Source organism: Vicia villosa, unplaced genomic scaffold, assembly GCF_029867415.1.
Source record: "Vicia villosa cultivar HV-30 ecotype Madison, WI unplaced genomic scaffold, Vvil1.0 ctg.003308F_1_1, whole genome shotgun sequence".
NCBI classification, from domain to species: Eukaryota; Viridiplantae; Streptophyta; class Magnoliopsida; order Fabales; family Fabaceae; genus Vicia; species Vicia villosa.
In genome coordinates this window covers 223068-240326 of record NW_026706171.1, presented here as the reverse complement: position 1 = coordinate 240326, position 17259 = coordinate 223068, and the positions used below count along the sequence as shown (strand labels likewise).

Below are 17259 nucleotides of genomic sequence, written 5' to 3'. Positions count from 1 at the left end.
TGACTCGACTCGTTATTTCAGTGAAAGTCGCCACCGCACTTTATTGTTTCCAAAGGAAATGGAAAAAGAGCGAAATAAACCCAAAATGAAGTTTTTGGAACAAAAAAAAAGAATCTTAGGTACGGGTGCTGATTATACAAGGGGAAGGTTTTAAGAACCCCTCATATCTGTGGTACTCTATAGGAACCTTTTTAAAAATCTGTGTTTATTAAAAAGATATTGTGTGCAAAAGAAAGAGTTTGTTTGATTTTTTTAAAATAAGCTCGGCAAAATATTACATCTTGTGCCTACATACCTCCTCAGTGTAATGGAGAAGTCAGAGCTAATATAGTTCTACTTGAAAGGGAAGATTTTAAAAAGAATAAACACTTTATCGTCGTAGGAGAAAATACTCGGCCATTAATCTTAAACATGAGAACAAATGGATTATTTGCATCATAAATGAAAGAAGGGCTCATAAAATCAACAAGTACGCCACTAGCTCTCTCAAGTGGAAAAGATTCCATTATATATCTTTGGGTTGGGACTGATTTTCTATTATAGTTAATAGAGGGGCTGAGTTGGTTGTGGTGGAGTGGATTCATAACCCGTCGGAGCTTGTTGGGGTCAACTTGTAGGGAAGGAGGTTTGGGCTGTTTTTTAGCCTTTGTTTTTGTTCTTTTTGTATTGGGTTAACACTCTTTGTGCTGTTTAATACAAAATTGTTTAAGACATGAGAAGTAATTGAGAGGAGAAGTGTGACATAATTTCTAATTTTGAAAATACAAAATTATTATTATTAAAAGATAGAATTCATAACCAGTGTCACTTTTCTTTTTGATTGACAGTTAAAAAAAATGACGCACTTTTCATTACACCTCATATTGTCTACGAGAGAAAACATATTTTCCAGCCGAATTAAAAACATTTATTTTGTGTAGTGCATTCGTATATCGTGTAACATGTCTAGTATTCCCAACTACTATTGTACGATTCATTTTACAATTTTTAATTTTTTAATTCTGAATAACTTATATGTTCTACCGACATACTAAATAACTATGATGTACTCGCTATGCTATAAATAAGATACTTGGCATGCAATAAGTATTACCAAATCAAAACTTGACTATCACTTTCATTCTTTTCTATAATGAACTCTGGAAGCATGCAAGACTTCTTCAAGGGAAAAACTATTTTAGTTACTGGCTCAACTGGTTTCTTGGCAAAAGGTAATATATAATCATTTTTGTAATATATTAAATTATTAAAATATATTTAACTATATATTGTCATCTATTAATTTATCTTTATGTGCAGTTTTTATTGAAAAGATACTAAGGATCCAACCTGACATAAAAAAATTGTATCTACTCCTAAGAGCTTCAAACTCTGATTTGGCTGCACATCGCTTGCAAACTGAGGTACATGTCATTTATTGTATAATATAGATTTAAAACAAATAATTCCAATAAAATTTAAAAATAAAAAAAAAACTATAAAAAATGAACAAACATAATATTTGTCTTCTTACTGAAATTTATGTAATCGTCACATATCAGGTTTTTGAAATTGATTTATTTCGAGTACTACGTGGCGAGTTGGGTGAAGATTTTGATTCTTTCGTGTCAGAGAAGGTTGTAGCAATTGCAGGAGATGTTGGTATTGAAAATTTAGGAATAAAAGATGAAAAGCTTAAAAATGAGATGTTTGAAGAGATAGACGTTATTGTCCATTCTGCTGCAACTACCAATTTTGATGAAAGGTGAAATATAATTTTCATAAAAATAACATAAGTTAAATACTATAAATTAGTCAAATATATCTCATCATTTAGTATAATACTACTTCATTTCTGTATAGATTTGATATATCAATGGATGTTAATACAAAAGGAGCTTTACATGCATTGAACTTTGCAAAGAATTGTCATAAACTAAAGGCTTTTGTGCACATATCCACTGGTAATTTATTGTCTGTAATTTATTTTAGAGATTAGTTCTATTTTTTGTCTTCAATTTATTTTAATCAATTACTAATTATAACATAAACCCATGTAACTTCTAGCATATGTGTGTGGAGATGCTAAGTATGAAAATGGAATAGTAAGAGAGAAAGCATTTGAGATGGATCAATCTCTAAAGGAGACCTCAAAATTAGATATACACAAAGAAATGAAATTGTTGGAGGAAAAAATAGCTGAACTCAAAACAATGAATGCAGATGAAAGTACAATGAAATTTGCATTGAAAGATTATGGAATGGAACGGTTTGTCAAATTATTATTGTGTTACATTTTTTTAATTCTTTTATTAAATTCTTTTATCAGGTTATATATCTAATATATATTTATGTGATCTGACTTAAATTATATATAATGCAAAAATAGAGCAAATTTGCATGGATGGCCAAACTCATATGTATTCACAAAAGCAATGGGAGAGATGCTTTTAGTGCACCATAAAGAAAATGTAGCATTGATCATTATACGCCCTACAATAGTAACCAGTACTTTCAATGATCCATTTCCTGGTTGGATTGAAGGTGTAAGGTATATTCACACCTACTCACAAATGTCAAAATATTAATTTTTATGTACCAATACATAGGTTTTATTATAAATAAATTCATTCTAATGTAATTTAATTGGTTAAAAAAATTTAAAAAAATTAATACTTTTTAAGGAAAATTAAGAACAAATTAAAATAATAGTGAATATTTTTGTTGTAGTTCTTAAAATTATTTTTAAAATTTAAATTTGATTAATTTTTAATATTTTGTTCTCATATAATATATTTTAGATGAGTTAGATAAGTGTTAGCTGTTGGTCTATGATTCTATTTCTGCCAACAATAACCCTTTGTATAGTTGTATTTTTTTCATAATGTATTAATGTAAATAGGTTGTTGATAATTAAATCAACAAGTTTTTTTTAAAAAAATAATAATATTTTATTATTTATTAATAAAATAAATGTAGTTTTAATACTCAAATTTTTTTAAATAATTTTTATTTCTCTATTTAAAAAGCCAAGTATTTAGTCCTTCCCATTAGAGCAAACATTTTCTTGCTCTATAAGAAATAATGTAAGAAGATATAAAGAGATGAAATAAGAGAGATCAAAGTAGTTGGCTATACTTAATTTCTTGATATTTGTATTTGGTAACAAATTACTTAATTTGTGTTTGCAGAACTATTGACAATGTGATATATAGCTATGGTAAAGGAAAACTGAAGTCTTTTGTTGGGGACCCCATAACAATTCTAGATGCAGTAAGTATATATATATATATATATATATATATATATATATATATATATATATATATATATATATATATATATATATATATATATATATATATATATATATATATATATATATATATATATATATATATATAAAAGTTGGATATTAATTTTTCATAAAACTCACCTTTAAGTATTATTTAATTATGAATATATTAATCAATTATTTTTAATCTAAGTATTGTGATGGCTTCAATTTCTTTTCTAAGCAATGTACTTCAATTTTTTTCTTACACAATATTGGAAACTAACTATGTAAAGTGTAAACTAAGTAATATTAGACTTAGTTTTTTCTCAATTAACATATTAACACACTTAATTTTCTAACAATATATAATTTATAAAAAATTTCAAATTCATCCTCATAAAAATCACCTTTAAGTATTATTTAATTATGAATATATTAATCAATTATTTTTAATAAGTATTGTGATGGCTTCAATTTCTTTTCTAAGCAATGTACTTCAATTTTTTCTTACACAATATTGGAAACTAACTATGTAAAGTGTATACTAAGTAATATTAGACTTAGTTTTTTCTCAATTAACATATTAACACACTTAATTTTCTAACAATATATAATTTATAAAAAATTTCAAATTCATCCTCATATTAAATATTTGACATGTTCTAAAAATCGATGTGGATATCAATTTTTTTTTCAATAAGCAATGAATATATGAATCGCACTAGGGGTGCAACCCTTACATCAAGAGAACACTAATAAGTGTTGGTACATAAAAGTGATATTTTATACCAATTGTAAAAATTACTCCTAATGCTGGCTTCAATGTTACAAACCCATCTCCAAGAATAAAACAAAATATTTGAGATCACCACATCGAAGCTAAAAATAGCGTTTTCGAATATTTTTTTTTTCATAAGCAAGAATTAAATATATAGGAGAACTAGGGGTTCTCAAACCCAAATACAAAGGACAAGGAGCAAGCCTAACCAAAAGGGAAAATTACCAACCAATTGCCCTTACGAAAGGAAGCATAAAGGATCCTTACAAAAATCGTAAAAATTGCAATTGGTAGCGGTAATATTCCTCATGATCCAAATGCACCAAATTAAAGCCAACCAAATTGTGTTTAATTTGTCTCTAAAGTTGTTGTTTTTCACCTTGTCTTGTATGCACCCGAATTTCTTGAAGTCTTCAAAAGAAAGAGCCACCTTGTTTCCCAACCAAAGAAAAATTCTCTTCCAAACCGCTAAAGAAACATGGCATTGGAAGAAAAGGTGTTCCATAGATTCCGGGTGGTTAGAGCAAAAAAGGCAATCAAGAGATGAGAGATTAGACACACCTCTATTAGCAAGGAGAACTTTGAGCGGGAGTCTATTGATAAAAAATCTCCAAGAATAGATCTTGACCTTAGCCGGTAAGATTAGCTTCCAAATAACATCCAACAACTTTATGGTGAAAGTTGGCCACGCTATCTCCTTATTGTTAGACACCAAATGTGACACACTAGCCACCGAGAAAATACCGTTAGGATTAAGTTTCCAATGAAAGTCGTCCTTTACCGAAATGTCCGGCTCTACACCTTCTAAACGCGTCTTTAATTCCCTCAATTCATTGTGAAAGATGGAATTATTCGGATCCGGTGAGACCAAAAGATTATCTCCAAAAATAGCCTCCAAGTTTCTAAGTGCTATTCCCGTTATTCCAAGTGATTACCTCTTCAACCGCACAAAGCTTATTGGTCGATCGATCAAACAAAAACGGAAAGCAAGTACGAAGAGGTTGATCTCCCAACCAACAACTATGCCAAAAAAGAGTGTTGTTTCCTTGCTTGAAGTCACAAGAGACCCAATCGGTAAAACCATCTCCCAAATCGTCTTCTTTGAAATTGTTTAGAATTAAATCTCTCCACCAACTAGAATCATCCCGGTTAAGGGAATCCTTGCAAGAAGCTAGCACTTTAAGTTTCGGGTTTTTATATCTCAAAAGCAAAAATCTACTCCAAATTGCCTTGTCCTCCTTCAAAATTCTCCACTTCCACTTAAGGAGAAGGGATTTATTCATCTCTCCAACATCTCTTATTCCTAAACCCCCTTTCCCTTTAGGCTTGCAAACATTCTCCCATTTCACCCAATGAATGCATCTTTTCTTTACATTTCCACACCACAAAAAATTACTAAGATGCCCTCTTATTTCTTGGATAATACAACTCGGAGCTTTATAGAAAGAGAGGGTGAAAATAGGTATAGCATTAAGGACGGATCCAATAAGAGTCACTCTTCCACCAATTGAGATGTTTCTACCCTTCCACTTTGATAATCTCGAAGTAATGCTATCCACCACGTCCTTCCACGTTCTTTTCTTATTAGCTCCATCACCCACCCAAATTCCAAGAAATTTAAACGGAAAGGACCCTCTTTTGCAAGCAAGGAAGGAAGTGGCCGATTTTGAGAACCAATCTCCTATTCGGATTCCAAAAAAATTGCTTTTATGGAAATTGATTTTCAACCCGGAGACCATCTCAAAGCCTCTCAACAACACTTTCAAACTGCAAAGGTTGTCATAAGAGGGTTCACCAAGAATGACGGTGTCATCCGCGAATTGGAGGATGTCCACAAAGTCATTATCTCCATACTTGAACGGCTTAAAATCTCCCCTAGCCACCGAATTCTTGGTTAAAGCGGTTAAGCCTTACATAGCAATCACAAAAAGAAAAGGTGAAATAGGATCCCCTTGACGTAAACCTCTTTGAACCTTGAAGTCTTTTGTTGCACTACCGTTGACCAACACCGACAAGTCAGTAGTAAAAATACAAGATTCCATCCATTTCATCCATCTCTTTCCAAAACCCATTTTACCCAATATCCATTTAAGGTAATTCCAAGAAATTGAGTCGTATGCCTTTTCAAAATATACTTTAAGAAGTAAGCATCCCTTCTTCTTCCTTCTAGCCCAATCAAGAATCTCGTTAACCATTAACACCCCGCCCATCATACTCCTACCCGGGACAAAAGAGGTTTGATTTGGAGAAACCAACTTGTCCACCACCCTCCTCAAACGAGCCGCCAAGATCTTAGCAATTATCTTATAAATACTCCCCACTAATCAAATAGGTCTATATTCAAACAAGTCTTGCGGATTCTTCTTTTTAGGGATAAGGGCAAGAAAAGAAGAAGTGATAGATTTTACAAGAGTACCTTTGTGGTAGAAATCGTGACAGCACTTCATCAAGTCCTCTTTTATAAGTAACCAATATCTTTTAAAGAATTCCAAAGAGAATCCATCTGGACCCGGACTCTTGCTACCATCACACGACCAAATAGCTTCCTTGACTTCATCCTCGGAAAAGCAATTCTCAAGCTCCAAAGACTCTTCATTCGACAAAGAATTCAAATGGATCCCAAAAGGTTCCGGTCTAGTGCACTCCTCTTCTTTGTAGAAATTCTCAAAATGATTGAAAGTGAACGCTTTTACTTCCTCGACTCCTTCCACTCTTCCCTCCAATGTGTCAAAAGAGCAAATAGAATTCCTTCTTCTTCTATCTTTTAGAGAATTATGAAAGTAACTAGTATTGTCGTCACCTTCGGAAAGCCAAAGTTGTCTAGATTTGAGTCTAAGTAATCCCTCTTTTTTGTTAATGTTGTCCCAAAAACTCTCCGCCACCTTACTTCTACTTTTGATCACTTCTTCCGGAGCGTTACCTGCAAAATGAACAAACAAGTTATCAAGAAAATTCATCTCTCTCCCCACTTTGTCAATTTTGAGGTCTATCCAACCGTAGACCTTTTTGTTCCACCAAGAGAGCCGATTTTTAAGAGTTTTCAACTTTTCAACCAAGCAATAATCTCCTCTCGACTTCAATCTTTTTCCACTCCTCTTCCACAAAACTATCAAACTCCTCATGCTTGAACCACATATTGTTAAACTTAAAAGGTTTAGGCCCCAAATCCTTTCTATTATCTTTCAACCAAATTGGAGCATGGTCGGACATGTCCCTCTCTCCAATATATTGGCCATCCACCTTCCAATCTTCAACAAGACTTTCCGATAAAAGAAATCTATCAATCCGACTCATTGCCTTCCCATTACTATTAATCCAAGTAAACTTGCCACCAATCGTAGGAAGATCCACCAATTCCATTTCCTCTATGAAATCATTGAAAACATTTATCTCCCTTCTAAAACAACGGTTTGATACTCCAATTCTTTCGTCAATGCAAGCGATAGAGTTGAAATCTCCTCCTATACACCAAGAACCGTTGATGTTGTTGTTTTTGAGCTCGCATAGCCTTTCCCAAGTTCTTTTTATAGAGGCTATGTCATACGAAGCATAAACATTCACAAAGTTAATAATTTTGCCCTCCTTTTCAACACAAAGAACCAAGAAACCCTCTCCTCTAAAACTATAGATGAGAGAGAAAAAATCTTTTTTCCATATAGTTAGAATGCCTCCCGAAGCCCCATTTGCATCCAAATGAGACCATTCAACTTGATCATCACCCCACATATCTTTATCCAAGTTGAAGTCCATGTCGCTCAATTTTGTTTCTTGAATAAAGTAAATATCTACATACCCTCTTTGAATGTGGTAACCTACTCTCTTTCTTTTTGCCCGACTACCTCCTCCTCTCAAGATTAAGGAGAAAATAATCATGGAGGTACATTGTTGTTAGCCCCCTTCGACACCGCCTTCCCTTTGTGATCCCTAAAATCCATATCCTTCAATCTAGATATTGGGTCAAAGTTGTCTGAAACATTTTTGATGCCCAATTTAAGCATAGAATTCCAAATGCCCTCTGCTGCCTTGTTCAACACTCCATTTGTTATTCTATTATTACAATTTGCAATATCGGCACTAGAGATAGAATCACAAGTTAGTTGCATGGTGATCCGTATGGCCCACTTCCAAAACACTATTTTTTTAATACAATAAAATTCTTTTGCTGAGTCACCCAAAGTAGTCGTTTCAAAACCATACGTGGGGTCCACATGGTCCACATTTTCCACTTTCTCTAAAATGGGATGACCAACTATTTCCTTGTCCTTTTCGTGACTTAACCTTTCTTCCTGTACTGACCTTTTGCCTAAAGAATAATTAAAAATAACTAGTCCCGCTGGCCCCACATGCGCCACATCCTTGTTCCTTATATTCTGCTTGCAAGTGACCTCTATATCTTCCCCTTCTCTATATTTCGTGTCTTTACTTTTCGTAATCATGGATATAGAATCAGAGTAGCTGTGTAGATCTGGAACTATGCAAGGTTTATCCCCCAAAGAGGTTTCGCAATTAATGTTCGAGTCGTTTCCGGTCCACCTTCTTGTGCTTTCATTTTCAACTTTCTGGGAATCCTCAGCCCAGTCACCATCACCATTAATGTTTTGTTTCGATTCCCTAGGCAATTTTGAGGACGGCAAGCGGTGCGGCGGAAGATCTTCTTCACCGTCCAGAAAACCCTGCGAAGACGAGGAGTCGCCCCCTTCCGACGAGGTAAAACTATGATTTGCATCCACATCTTCCTTTTCCATCGTTATCTCTTCAATGATTAGGATGTTGTGCCATATCCCATCCACACATACTCTAACCCTGTTCCTGATTAGATCCAGATGATTTGTTTAAATCATGGTGAAAGATACATCTAATCTGCTGGTTTTGTTGTTCAGCGATTGGGGGTTTATCACAGATCCTACATCTGCTAGAATTGTTGTGATGAATTTGTCGTTTCTAACGTAATAGGGCACTCTGTAGATAGAGATGTGGGCCACTCTAGCGCATTCCGCATCCTCCTTCTTCCAATCCCTGACGTCTTCGAACCATAACAAAATCCAATCTCCTCCCTCTTGAATCAACGTCTCTAACTCTCCTCCTTCACTCTCCTCCAAAAGACAGAGATTTGGTCCCAAGGCTGTAGCAGAGATGGTGAAAATTCCCTCTTCTGTTAAACTTTGAGCGACTCCCTACGCGTATCCTGGTCTTTTCATAACTCCCACCTTAGCTTTGGCATATCTCCTCTTTTCTGCATCATTTGAAGTGTAAAACAAAGACTTACAAGCCTCCTTAGACACCTCAAGTTTCTTCACTACACCCCCTGTGATGGCTTCAGCGTAGGATTTTGAAGTTCCCACTCCGCCTCCGAACTCAGTAACAGACAGGTTATTCCTTCCCTTTTGATCTGGAAAAGACTTTACTTCTGTGTTGTATGATTTCCTAGGTACCACACTATTAACTTGTTAGCTATGCAGGTTTTGTTCTCTCCTCTTTATCTTGGAGATGTTGGCTTTTATCTTGCCGCCATCGAGCCAGATATTGTCCATCTTCGTCTCCAAAATCTTCTCATCAGCCACATCCAAAAATCTGACGAAACCGAATCTCTTGCCTCTCCAGTCACGTTTAGGCGGTATAACTATTTCTTCTATCAAACCTAGATCCTTGAATTCGATGTACAGGTCCCTAGCACTCCATTTGTCCTCAAAGTCAGAAATGAAGATAGTAACCACCTCCCTCCTTGTTGCCCGAGGCTCCTTTCTCAAAATATCCCACTTTGCTCCTCCTGGCTTCCTGTTAACCCAACCCTGCTCTTTACCTTGCTCCAAGCTCCTTCCACGGAGATGCTGGTTGAAAAGACTTAAACTCAGAAAAGAACGGTTTCTGGTGAAACTCTCACTCTCTCTTGTTTCTCTCTCATCTCTCCTGATTTGCCCTAGTGGTAAAAAATTCTAATTATGTGGATATCAATTTTTAGTTGTTTAAACATTAAAATTAGTGATATTGTTTTAAGGTGTACATGAAAAAATCAATTTTATTAATTGTATCACTTTCAATTAGATCAATTGTCTCATTGTTTTAAATGCAGCCTTTTCAATTCATATTATTTCTTTGAATTGTATATTTCTTTGAATTGTATAATGCAGATACCTGCAGACATGGTCATCAATTGTGTAATTGCAGCTATCTTTATGCATTCAAATCAACCTCCTAAGAATTTCATCTACCATGTTTCTTCATCAATAAGAAATCCTCTCAGATATTCTGATATTCGCAATTTTTGCCATCGATATTTCACGAAAAACCCGTGCATTGATCAAAATGGAAAGCCAATAGATGTTTTGAATCCATTTCGGGTGAATAATTTTGATGCTTTCAACATTTATATGACAGCCACACAGAGGGTATGCTAAATTTATTTCATTGATTTCCATTATCATTTGTTACAAATTATTATACTAATAATTAATCATTTTTACATTTTCGAAAGGTCTTAAATTTGGTGAGCAAAATATGTCCCAATAGCTTCCAAGATGTTTATGATAAGAAAAGTAGAGAAATTAGAATGATGCATCGACTGGGAACACTATACAAACCTTATGTCTATTTTAAGTTAGTGTAAGTAATTTCTTCGGTAGCGATCTTTCTATAAACCGTAAAACAATATTTATTTATAATAATGAAATATTATAGATACTTATTTTTCATTTCAGCTTTGATGATACAAACACAGAAATTTTGAGGAAGGCAACAAAGGGTGATGATCCAAAGATGGAGAATGTAGAATTAAAATTTGACCCCACTATCATTGACTGGACAGACTATATGATGAATACACACATTCCTGGCCTCGTCAAGTATCAAATGAAATAGTCTTCAAAATTGTGTGTATTTGAATAAAACTAGTGTTTGTGTGCATTGAAATTGTGTGTATTGAATAAACCACCTAAGTCTTGATTTTATGTGGGTGCTGAAATTTTGAGTAAGTATTGAATATTTGGAATATAATTGTATTGTTTCTTAAATTATACTCTTTTAGCTTTCTTTCATGATTTCCTCATAATTCCTCTTTTAATTAATTCGTTCCTATTTTGTAATTTGTTTAAAATAAGCCTTCAACCATATATAAGAAGTTTGGAACCTTTGTCTTCCTAAGAATCACACCAGGAATTCAGCGGCACATAGTTGTCTCTAATAGAGAAACCGCTATTGTTGCGCCATCGCACAAAATTGTCTGCTACTTCATTATTAGGTTGAACCAAACGAAGAGAATCTAGCAACACAACTAGATGAGCGCAATACTCTCAATAGACGAGTCAGAGTTGTTCAGGCCAAGATTTCAAATCTAAAGTTCATCAATTCAAATGGGATGTGTTGATGTGCACGGTGCATAAATACTTAAATATTCTTTATATTACTCAAAGTATTATATTTATTATTCAAAATAATATACAGATTACTCAAAATAGTATAGTGTTCGTTTGGCCCAACTTTTTTAAGTCTTAAAAGTTACTTTAAAGTTAAAGTTAAAAATAAGAGTTTTTAAAATAAAATTAAAGTTGTTTGGTTATAATTATTTTTTAAGTTTGACATTTTGGTGTCATTTGATTCTGACCTCATATATATATATATATATATATATATATATATATATATATATATATATATATATATATATATATATATATATATATATATATATATATATATATATATATATATATATATATATAGGGGACGACTCAGGTGAGAACACTTGGTTATTATGAGAAATGAGAACAATGAATCACGACCATTAAATTTTGATTTTGTTGATTTTAATGGACTGGATTGGTTTCTCTTTCTATGTTGATTTAAAATAAATATTAAGGATTCTAGAAAGAGAAACCAATCCAGTCCATTAAAATCAACAAAATCAAAATTTAATGGTCGTGATTCATTGTTCTCATTTCTCATAATAACCAAGTGTTCTCACCTGAGTCGTCCCATATATATATATATATATATATATATATATATATATATATATATATATATATATATATATATATATATATATAATTTAGTGTATAGTATAAGAAACTAATAATATTATTATTGAAAATCATTATACAATAAAAAAATATATAATATACAAAATGAATAAAAGTTAAAAAATATTAGTATCTACAAAAATGATAATGTAAACAGAAGAAGAAAAATATATAATTCTAAATGTTATGAACCATAGAAAAAATTGAAAAAGTTACAGTTTATTGTACTAGTGTTATTTTTTTAAAGAAAAGTGTCTTCAATGAGATTCGAATCGCGACCACATATTTTAAGCTCCTAAAAAGTTGGTTTCAACTCCTTTTTTACAAGCCCCTTTTATTCAATTTTTTGTCTTTAAAAAAAAGCTACTTTTTTTCATAAAAGCTTTAAAAAAAAATATGTTTGGCCCTCCATCTCCTTATAAGGAGAAGAAAAGTAGATAAAAAGTTGGGCCAAACAGTCTCTAAATATTACTCAGAACAATGAATATATTACTCAAAATAGTTAAAATTCGATATTACTCAGAATGGTGTAAATATTACTCAGAATAGTGTACTCATTACTCACAATTAATAATTACTCATATTATTAATTGTGAGTATATCCTTATACACGGTGCATAAGTCTTGTACAAGTAATATTTAAATTGTTCCGAGTAACATTTTAGTTAGAAACGAGTAATGATATCATAATCCATGAATAATATATGCATTATTTGTACACATCTATTAATTATGAGTAATTATTAATTGTGAGTAATGAGTACACCATTCTGAGTAATATCGAATTTTAACTATTTTGAGTAATATATTCAATGTTCTGAGTAATATTTATACTATTTTGAGTAATCTGTATATTATTTTGAGTAATAAATATAATACTTTGAGTAATATAAACAATATTTGAGTATTTATGCACTGTGCATAAGGATATACCTTATGCACATCAACACATCCTTGGAAAATGGTGTAATTGAACAAGGAAAGAAGCTAGGAAATTGAATTTTTAAAGGAGCAGCTCAAAGCTAGTAATGATGCCAAAAAGCTAAGTCCATACCATTTCCAAGTTTACAAGAAATGGAGTTGGAAAACCAGTGCCTAAGCTCCTCTTCCCCCAACTAATCCACATAGCAAATATCCTTCCACCAAAGCGAATCTTCGCTACCTCAACTCAAAATAGAAAAGTCCAATATTTTTGCTTTAACATCAGTATATATGCAAATAATTAAATTAAAATACACTGCATCATTCTCAGACAAAAATCTCTATTTCCACTTGCTTAGCAGAGCTAGATTGAATCTCCCACAGTACTTGACCCTGAGCCCTCATCCACTACAAAAAAGCGCGTAAATTGCGGCGGTTAATTCAGGAAAATTATGGCGGTTTGAACCGCCACAATTTACAAATACGACATTTTTAAAAACGCCGTAAATACGGTTGCCGCAAGGAAAATAACGGCGGTTATAATTTAAACGCCGTGCAAACCGCCGTATTTTACACATTTTAAAGCGGCGGTTTTTGCTTGTAAGTAGCGGCTGTTTCAAACGCCGTATAGTTCTTACATGGACAAATATTTTGATATTTTACGTCGGTTAAAACCGCCGTAATTCACTAAAAATTGCTTTATTTAAAACTGTCCTAAATAACTAATGTTAATTAATATAGCCTTGTATGAACTGCCACAATTTTCAAATTTATTTGAAAAACATCTCTTTGAAATATTCTAAAATAAATTTAAATTTTGTCACAATTGAATACCAGCACTAATAGTATATTAAACTATCTATAATAAATTTACATTCATGTATTCTTGTAAAAAAAAAACATATATGTATCACAATCTATTCCTAAAATATTACCAACATTTTGTATCCATTATCTTAAGCTATTCCTAATGAACAAATTTTAGAACATAACAGTGCCATAAAAACATGTCCTTTGAAGGAATATGATGATTTTCTTCAAGTGTATTGCTTGCATCAGATGATCTTCTTATGTCATAAGGTGATGAAGGTTCAGCTCATGTTTCAGAAGCCTACGAAAAACAGAACAATTATTATATGCAGAGGACTATTTGAGTAAAGATAACATTGGAAAGCTATTATAGTCATATACAAACTTGTTTACTTTTTAATCAAATTTCTTCTTAATTGTAAACAGTATGTATTTATTCTCTTATATGCACAAATAAATATACATGACATTGTATTCCTACATAAGCAATTCGCAGAAACCCTTCATAACAATATCTGGTCTCTTGTCAAGTGTATAAAAAAGACAATTGTTGCAATTATCACTAGCCAAGAGAACCAAAACGAAATATCTTAGTTCCATATGACTAGCACCAAGTCTGGTAGCATAATTATGAATTTATGATAAAGCAATCAGACTAGTTCATTAAGAATGCATATCCATTAGCATCAAGACTTGCTTGAGGGACTACTAAATGCATATATTACATGTTCATTACCAACAACAAAAATACCATATACATATTCTTCTAAAGTTATGGAACTTACTTATTGTCTCTCAAACAATTATCAACCGAGGGAGGCTGCTTGAAGAACTCTTCTGCTTGAGTGAATTCTGCATTCCAAAGCACTGCTGGATTCTTTCGAGTGCTAGCTTTCACACTATATACCTGGACCGAACAATGCCCATCAAACTCTTGTTGTGCTTCTGCATAAAAGATGGGAATTAGTTTCATGTAACTCCTACCTTCCTTATGTTTTTCACATATGACAAGAATTTGTTTCTCAAAACGCTTTCACTAAAAATGTTTGTAAAAATGTTAACTAACAGCTCAAGTAAGTTTCCTAATAAATAGTTATTCAAATAGAGACAAAATTGACCATACCCAACTGGTGGGAAAGAGAAACACCAAATTGATTTGTGTCTTGATTTCATCTAGGAGAATTAAAAAACCAAAATTACTTCAGCTTCTGTAGAAAACAGACGCTAAAAGACAATCAACATTCATTTGAAAAAGTATATCCATAAGTTAATGTTTGATTTGATCCAGGCCCTAAAAGCTCATCACTCAAACCAAGCAAACAAGGATTAACTAAAAGTAACAAAACTTAAAAACTCTAAGCCATGATTCTCGTGTCTTTTCCTCATACAATCTTCTTTGATAGACGAAGCTTATAGACCATATGGTGTTTGGTCCTAAGATTATCCACGCATCGAATTTTGATCTTTGTTCTTATTCTACTAAATAAACAGAAACAAAAACAATGGATGGATAATGTCACATTCAAAGTTTTTTTACCTTGCTCTATTTTTCCCTCTAATTTAGCCAACATAATTAAAACTCATATCTAGAAAATTGTATCATTTAAACCAAATGCATCAACAACAATACACTTCCTATAAAAAAACAAAACAAAATCATATGAATGTCATTGTTAGTCGACATTAGTCACTGTAACAGCAGACTATTATTCCTTCCATACCTAACTTTGAATATTTAATTAACCGGTTTGGTTTTCAATTTGGTTACTATTGTAACTAAGTAGAAAACAAAAACGTCTGAATAAATAGAATTAGTAGTAGCAATTCTAGAGGATTAGGATTAAGATTAGCATAGGTGGGGAGAGGGGGGACAAAATAATGAGTTTCGGGCAGCGTTGGGGGCAATAATTGGGTCGTCCCTATGATTCCAGAAGCGTCATTTTCGCATTAGATTCCTCCTCTGTACTTCTGTTTCTCACTCTATCTTCTACCGGATTTTACGCTACATTATAGCTATGAAGGAGATTACCCTAACCACACATACGGTATGAGAGAAGAGACATCTATCAGCGACAGACCGGAGGTTGTCGGTCACATGCGCCCTCAAAAAACTGGTCTCACTCAAAGAATCATCAATGATGAGTCATTATTAATGATGATCATCAATAGATATTCACAAATTTATTTTCAAATTGCATTATTCTAATATGGAACATCATTTGAAACTGTTATGATGAATCGGCAGATCACCAAGTCATCAGTTTCCATATCAAATCAGTCAAGTTAAATCAAATTTCACCAGTCTTTCCAGTCTAATTAGTGACTTGGACCGGTCACATGATCGGTCCAGGATAAAATATATCAGCAAAATCATCCATAGCAATCAATAAGCCAATAACAAACAATGCTAGCTACTCTATAAAAGGTAAAAATAGGCTATTGAAACAAATCATATACTCACACACAAGTTCAGAATTCGTATGCAAACTCACCTCAAATAACAAGGATCAAGCTGATGAAGTCAGTAAGATACTTGTGATTCAACCAACATTTTCCTGAAAAGAAGAGAATATAAGTCAAACGCATTCCAATATGGAAATTCGTCGAACAGTTGATGTGCATGGCGAATTAAGGTTATATACTTATGCATCAAACCACTAAAAAGATAAGGAAAGACTCACCAGTTAGCAAATAGAGTTATGAATCCAACAATTTAGTGGGAGAAACCAATGCGCATCTGTCAATAAACAACCACAACAGCAAATATTAGGATAAGATTCATACAGGTAAATCAAAAGAAAACAACATGGTGAGATACAACAGTAAGAAAATACATGTCAGGAATCATATTGTGAAAAACCAAAGCACAGTATTACCTTGAAATTGGTGGATTGTAGAATCATGGATTATCGAGTAGCAGAATCGAGAAGTGGAACAACCGATTGCGGAACTGTAGATTACAGAGCTGCAGAATAGAGCAACAAAAAACTTGATTGCGGAATTACAAACTGCGGATTTGCGATTGAACGAAGCGAAAGTGACGGTTCAAATGAATGGTAGGATTGATTATTAGGGTTCCATATTGATACTGACACGGGAGAGGTGTGATTCTAATTTCAAATTATTGTTAGGATTTGAATTTGAATGAAATGAACGAATTGAAATCGAAAGGGTAAATGGAAACAGAGCGGAAGGAACAAATTGTTAGGGTTTCGTTGGAGAAAAAAGTATATGACTACGAAGAAAAGGAGCTGAATATGATTTTGTTTTCTTTTTTTTTAATTCATTGAGGAGTATTGTATTATTATTAGTTTTTTTAAAATAATATAATTATTATTTAACATAAATACAAATTTATTTTATTATATGTTATAAATTTTAAGTAAGTATATTATTTAACAAAAATAAGGAAAGGGTGAGATAAAAGCGCGTTAGATACTTGGGAAAATTTTAAGTAAATAGTGGCGGTTGAAACCGCC

General features: G+C 32.7%; 1 protein-coding gene and 1 long non-coding RNA gene across 2 annotated transcripts; one reads left to right on the top strand and one right to left on the bottom strand.

Annotated features, from left to right (window-relative positions):
- The first annotated feature begins 1109 nt into the window (after positions 1-1109).
- On the top strand, positions 1110-10986 carry LOC131640776 (fatty acyl-CoA reductase 1-like). The gene is made up of 10 exons (XM_058911157.1): positions 1110-1211; positions 1300-1403; positions 1542-1744; positions 1843-1943; positions 2047-2248; positions 2369-2530; positions 3171-3252; positions 10163-10420; positions 10507-10634; positions 10730-10986. Exons 1-10 carry the CDS (start codon positions 1133-1135, stop codon positions 10887-10889), a joined length of 1479 nt encoding a protein of 492 aa, XP_058767140.1. The 5' UTR covers positions 1110-1132; the 3' UTR covers positions 10890-10986.
- Positions 10987-13778: 2792 nt separating this feature from the next.
- Positions 13779-17040, bottom strand: LOC131640775 (uncharacterized). Its single transcript, XR_009295334.1, has 5 exons — positions 16657-17040; positions 16462-16517; positions 16273-16335; positions 14566-14725; positions 13779-14081 (listed from the first exon to the last, which is right to left on the bottom strand). It is a non-coding gene; the product is annotated as an uncharacterized LOC131640775 (long non-coding RNA).
- Between the last annotated feature and the right edge of the window lie 219 nt (positions 17041-17259).

Coding starts and splice junctions, on each gene's coding strand:
- LOC131640776 (XM_058911157.1), top strand. CDS start 1,133: ATGAACTCTGGAAGCATGCAAGACTTCTTCAAGGGAAAAACTATTTTA. Junction 1,944..2,046: donor TTTTGTGCACATATCCACTG/GTAATTTATTGT, acceptor TGTAACTTCTAG/CATATGTGTGTGGAGATGCT. Junction 3,253..10,162: donor CCATAACAATTCTAGATGCA/GTAAGTATATAT, acceptor TGTATAATGCAG/ATACCTGCAGACATGGTCAT.